The following is a 6,794-nucleotide window of genomic DNA, read 5'->3' as shown; positions in this document are numbered from 1 at the left end:
TTTATTAAAATTATAATTCTTTTAAAATTTAAAACCAAACATATTTTTAAAATATCTATAGCTTCTCTATCAACCTTCAGAACATCATTTCCATAAATAATATAAAATTATTATATTTTCAATAATATATGTTAAAATAAAATAATCTATCAATATTTACATATTACTTCTGAAAGAAATTACTAAAATTATTTTTCTTTCTTAACGTGTATTTTTAAAAAATTGATAATAATTTTATGTTAAATATTGTGGTAAAAATTTAATAAATCCATATAAAATTCCTTTTCAATTTGATTGGATAGATTTAATAGAAAATACCTTTATCAAGATGAATAATGTATTTGTTCTTTGTAATAACCCTAGATCTATGTAAATTTGGAAATTACTGTGGTAAAAGATTAAACAGTTGTTGTTATGTTTAAACAAAGCTGTGACAAACTAATTCTGATTTAATAATTTAATTTAAGTATTTTGTTTGGAAATTGCTGGCAGCCTCTAAGAGGTGAGTTTTAAAACAAATGATCAGTTGTGATAACTGATGGAACTACCCTCTAAAAGGGGGAAAAGCCCTGACTGAGGGATTCTGTGCTGTGGGGACAGACAGAGAGAAGGAAAAAACTGATCTTGCTCCAAGAAAGAAAGGAGAAGTGGGAGGTTAAGTCTGGTGAGGACCAGATAACCTGGCACAGGAGTGCACTGTACCTGTTGAGGGCTGGAGGCCTGCAGGTTTGCTCGGGGGGAGAACACCGTCTGAGGGTGGATCTCGTGGCTGGGAGGAGAGCAGAATATAAGTTCAGGTGACTTTTGTTTGAACAGAATCATTCCTGACAGAGACATTCAGGTACGATTCCACAAACTTGTAGTCCCTGATATGAAAAGCAGTATGTGTAGAAATTACAGTAAAGGAACTAGGAAAATTGTTTGATTCCTAAGTGCTGTTAGCAAAGATAGTTTAAGGGTATTTGGAAAAACTAGAAGAAAAGTGTCTGTAACGAATTTAGTTCAAGTTAGTGTTAGAGGGAAATAATATTGTAGAGACATAGCATCAAGTTATTACAGGTTGGAAAAGCCCTGTTGCAAGACTGGCTACGGGTAGCAGTCTCAATCCGAATACGGATAATATGTGGTCATTTAAAAGATTCTGTTGATATCAATAGTTAAACAGTAGTGACCATAACTGATAAAGATAATGAATTCTGGTAACTGAGAAGGGTAACCAGTAAGAACCCTAGTCTCACTTTAACCATATACCGAAAACCTTGAGTCGAGAACTTTGGACGGAAAGAATAACCCTACAGTGTAACGGATTGGTACCGAGTCTCAGTACTCGTGGCACAAAACGGTAACCAAATCTGAGTTATAGCACTGGTCGGGGTATGGAATAGATAGTTTCGTATTGTGGAATACCGAGAAGAGTATTAACAAAGAAAACGAGTTATTAAGATTCAGTGTGTAGTAATAGTGAAATATGCGCACGGAATTAACTGTACAAATGTTAATACATATAAACAAAAGGGACACCTTTCTTATCTATTCTGAGCCGGAAATAAACCGTCGATAATGAGTGATATTCACATAAGAACTCAAGAAACATTGGTGCATTGCGAGTAACATGGAACATTAAATCTTGCATGCGAACAACATACACAGATATATGTATTATATGAAATACGGTGTGAGAGGATAGAGCTTATCTAACCTACATCAACCATTATCCAAGGTCATACCCAAACGACTGTGGATCAACAGTTCCCATAAACAGAACAGAGTAATTTAAAAAAATAACCTTGTAACTCGATATCCTCATGACTAAAACTGTTGAGGGTATATATATATATATATATAAAGAACTATACAGTATATAATAACCCAAGATTCTGTATATGGACAGGAGCTTCATAAATGGAAAACAAACCAAACACTGATACGGTTGCCGAAGGCTTCAGAAGTTTCATAACCTCGGCAGCAATAGATTAGCAATAAATAACACAATACATGGTACGCAGAGAGACTCAGAATGTAGACATATAATTAAAACCCAATTCTGCGCGTGAAGGCCAGATAGGGAAGCATGCATCTACGGCATCAGTCATTCAAGTCCGCCGCTAAGCGGCTCAATATTTACAAGCATAGAAGAAACTTGACGGGTGAATAAACCCAGAAAACCATGGAAGGAACCCTATTATATCCAGACAGTATTTGTCAAACCCTAGCTAAATAACAAGCAAAGCTAAAGGGGCTCTTCGCCGAAAACATAGGTAGCAAATGAGCAGACTTCAATGGGAACAAAGACCTGCATGAGAATACCCAGGCTTGCTTAAAAACTGCATACAAGACTTCAATAAAGATGCTTATGCCGGTTATAGCAAAAGCTCATACCTGGTAGTCGCTGAGATCCGTTGCAGAACCTTTCTCCATGGCGTCTACCGTTGCATAGTCGTATCGACTGTGTCAAACTCGACAAGGAAAACCAGAGAATGTTAAACATTAATACAGTGAAGGTAAGTATTGAATCAAAACCAAACATGGAAGTATCATTTAGTTACCTGCAGGGTTCAATGTAAGCTGGACGCAAACTCTGGAGAATAGCAGGTCGCAGCTTCGAATCTTGATAACGAGCTCGAGGAGGAACATCACGCCGAACACAAAGACCGGTTGTCAAATGATTAACCATTGGAGAGAAACACTTAAATATCACCGATAACACCTGATCGATTCCCAGCCATCCGATCTCCGGGTTAGATCCAAGCCGTTGAATTATGGCGGGGACGGCTGGTGGTAAAAACGAAATTGGTAACACCGAGGTGTCACATGGCTGGAGAACCCAGCCCATGCCACCTGCCCCGGGAGGACAACCATAGTAAAAGCATTTGTGACCTGTCAACTGAGTGGTACCGTGGCAGAGCCATAGAAACCCATGCTCATTAATACCATGTAGATGAAACGATTTTGAGTGGTTGTGTCATACGACCAAAGCATAAAGGTTAACCAAAGCATTGTCAAGTGAATCGTTTAGGTGGATGAACAGTCATAACCAAACGTAAGTTCATCAAATATTTAAACATAAACCATGGAACCGGGTACTATTGCTAATGTACGCCGAATGATTCCTTTAAACTTGTTTCAACGCTAACGTTTGTCAATTATATAGTGTTATGATGACACAGATCCTGATGGTAGAGAAATGTACAGGTACATTGTTATTATAAGGTCATATTATGGGTTCGAGTTAGGAAATTATTTCATATGCGTGATTATTATGATTATTATTTTTAAAAAAAAAATTTGTGTAGAAGAGAGGTGTGACAAATTGGTATCAGAGCCCAGTTTCAACACTGTGGCCTCAGGGAAAACATATTCAGTATACAGAAGGGTACACCAAGCAAGTTGAAGCAAACTAACAATATACTTATCTATGTTCTTTTATCTGGAATGATTCAGAATTGCAACAGCCAGCGGTTAGATTTAAAAGAGGAACAAGATGCAAGGACCTGGCAGTCATCCTCAGGAGAATGCAGAGCTGTGGGTGCAATTGGGGGCTGAATCGCGGAGTACAAACCGTGCTATCCTGGAAACTATCCAGGAACTGAAAGCTGAGATGGCACGGTTGCGTGAAGACAATGCACGCTTAACAGTTGAGCAAGAAAGGATTCTGAAGAGCCTGTCGGACAGGCAGAACCCACCCCTGTCCAATCCCAGTGCAGAACAGCAGCGGGAGACAGAAGAACAGGATTATCAGATGGAACCTGGAAACTCGGAAGATAAAGAGGATTACTCTGATAACGTACCTCAACAACAAACACCAAAACGTCAGAAAGTGGAATTACAAGGAGAATTTCGAAAGATCAAACCTCCACATTTTGATGGTGAGCAAGAGGAAGCTGCTGAAGCTTGGTTGATCAATATGAATAAGTATTTCCAGTTATATGAGTACGACCACAACCTGAAAGCAAGATTGGCAATCTTCCAGTTACAAGGCAAGGCAACCTTGTGGTGGGAGGAAATAAAGATTGTCAAAGGGGTCAGTGAACGAACTATTACATGGGAAAAATTCCAGAAGTATTTCAAAGAGAGGTACCTGACAGAGCACTTCTATGATGAGAAGGCTAGAGAATTTCACGACTTAAGACTGGGACAGCAGTCAATGGACGAGTTTATCAATCGTTTTACCTCGCTGCTACGTTATGTACCCTACATTAAGGAAGAAAAAGCCAAAGTTCAGAGATTTGTAAGTAGCCTACCTTCGTATATAAGGGAAAGGATTGAATTTGATAATCCTAAAACTATGGATGAGGCCATCCGTAAGGCAAGAATCTGTTATCAGCAGACTAAACAGAAGGGGGACACTTCCGGCAAGAGGTGGAATGAGAAGAGAGGTGGTCGGGTGTTTGGAAACAGCAAAGGAGGTCGCAGCAGTGGAAACAAGAGTGCTGGTAAAGGACCAAGTAACAGACCTACTGCAAGGAACGCACCCCGGAACAGACCCATGGGCAAATCTAAGACTAACGAGCAGTCTGTTAGATCAGACGGTGAAGGGTTGACCAGACCACCAGTGCAGTGTTGGGGTTGTGGAGGCCCCCATTATGTTAAAAACTGTCCACAGAGGAAAGGAACAGATCAGATATCTCAGATACATGAGGCATCAACGGTTGGGGACGTGGCACGTAGCGTACCCAGGATTAATGTGGCGCTGGAGGACCGTCAGGCAGAGTATCAGCCATCCATGATCGAATTCGAAGGTAAAATCTCAAACCTGTCCATAGCTGTTCTTATAGACCCAGGGGCTACCTTGAGTTATATTAGTCCAAAATTAGTAGAACAGTGTAAACTGCAAGCTGAAAAGTTCAAAAATCCGTGGCTGGTCCAATTAGCTACAGGAGCCAAGAGGCGAGTCTTGGCCAAGGTAAATAATTGCGCCCTAGCCTTAGCAGGGCAGCCAATAGTGGCAGATTTGAACATATTACCACTGGGCTCCTATGATATTCTGATTGGGATGGACTGGCTGGAGAAACACTGGTCCTTGGTAAACTGCAAGACCAAGACCATATATTATAAGGATGACCTGGGAATTCAGCAGGAATTGCAAGGAATCAGACACCCTGTGCAGATTCGACCTATTACAGCTAACCAATTAGTTAAGTGCTTCAAGAAGAAATGTCAAATCTACGCTATCCAGGTGGGATACGCAAACCAGAAAGACAAAACTGTTATGCTGGGTAACATTCCGATAGTGCAGGAGTTTACAGATGTCTTTCCCGAGGAAGTGCCGGGATTACCACCAAAGCGGGATGTGGATTTTACAATTGAGCTAATCCCGGGGGCAGCACCTGTATCTCGGGCACCTTACCGTATGAGTGTGCCAGAATTAACAGAATTAAAGATGCAGCTCCAAGAACTGTTAGATAAAAATTACATTCGTCCCAGCGTGTCGCCCTGGGGAGCCCCAGTGCTGTTCGTCAAAAAGAAAGATGGGACCTTTCGGATGTGCATTGATTATCGCCAGCTAAACAAGCTTACAATCAAAAATAAATATCCATTGCCTAGAATTGACGAGCTCTTTGATCAAGTGAAAGGGGCAACGATATTTTCAAAAATTGACCTGCGATCTGGTTACCACCAGATCAGAATAAAAGAGGAAGATATCGCCAAGACCGCATTCAGAACGCGGTATGGGCATTATGAGTTCGTGGTGCTACCCTTTGGGCTGACAAATGCACCTGCCACTTTCATGTGTTTGATGAACAGTGTGTTTCATCAGTTTTTGGATAAGTTTGTGCTGATATTTATAGATGACATTCTGATTTACAGCAAATCAAGGAAGGAACATGAGGAGCACCTGAGATTGGTATTGCAAACCTTGCGGGAACATCAATTATTTGCAAAATTCAGCAAATGCGACTTTTACAAGGAGGAGATACAATATTTGGGCCACGTAATCACTAAAGAAGGCATTGCAGTGGACCCTGAGAAGATTAGAACTATAATGGAGTGGCCTATACCAAAGGACGTGGCCGATATTAGGTCCTTTATGGGGTTGGCAGGGTATTACAGAAGATTTGTCGAAGGCTTTTCGAGAGTAGCATATCCAATCACCTCGTTGCAAAAGAAAGGAAAAATATTTAAATGGACCTCAGAGTGTCAGAAGAGCTTCGAGCAGCTCAAGCACCTACTCACTTCTGCACCGATATTAAGTATCACAGACCCTAACAAGGATTACGTAGTCTGCACGGATGCAAGCAAAGAAGGTGTTGGAGGAGTGCTGATGCAGGATGGAAGGGTCATTGCTTATGAGTCTAGAAAGCTGAAAGAGCATGAGCAGAAGTATTCTGCTTATGACATGGAGCTGGCTGCTGTCATTCATGCCTTGAAAATGTGGCGACATTACCTTTTGGGCAGAAAATTTCTGTTATTGACAGATCACCACAGTCTAACGAACTACTTCAGTCAACCCACCTTAAATACGAGACAAGCTCGCTGGGCTGACTTCTTAAGTGGGTTCGACTTTGAAATTAAGCATCTGAAGGGTAAAGAAAACCGAGTAGCGGATGCCTTAAGTCGGAAGGTGCAATGTATGTGCAGAATTTCAGTTAGTAAGTGGCAAAGTACCTTATTGGAAAACATAAGAATAGCAAGTAAACAAGATGTTGTTTATCAGCACACCAAACAGCAATTACAGCAACAATCTGATAAGGAACTACAACAAGGGTACAAGCTAGGTAATGATGATATGTTGTACTTTAACAACAGGCTGTATGTACCCAATGAGGACAGCATTAAGAAGCTGATTTTAGATG

The 6,794-nt window shown here is 40.6% G+C and overlaps 1 protein-coding gene across 1 annotated transcript; it reads right to left on the bottom strand.

The window, feature by feature from the left end:
- Positions 1-2,157: 2,157 nt before the first annotated feature.
- LOC149261509 (uncharacterized) lies at positions 2,158-2,833 on the bottom strand. The gene is made up of 3 exons (XM_089369481.1): positions 2,547-2,833; positions 2,380-2,446; positions 2,158-2,293 (listed from the first exon to the last, which is right to left on the bottom strand). Exons 1-3 carry the CDS (start codon positions 2,831-2,833, stop codon positions 2,231-2,233), a joined length of 417 nt encoding a protein of 138 aa, XP_089225607.1. The 3' UTR covers positions 2,158-2,230.
- Positions 2,834-6,794: the final 3,961 nt, after the last annotated feature.

This window comes from Pinus tabuliformis, chromosome 6 (assembly GCF_031772625.1).
Source record: "Pinus tabuliformis cultivar Carrire ecotype Pingquan chromosome 6, CPIR1, whole genome shotgun sequence".
Lineage (NCBI taxonomy): Eukaryota > Viridiplantae > Streptophyta > Pinopsida > Pinales > Pinaceae > Pinus > Pinus tabuliformis.
Note: the sequence above shows the minus strand (reverse complement) of the source record. Positions and strands in the feature narration are given on the sequence as shown.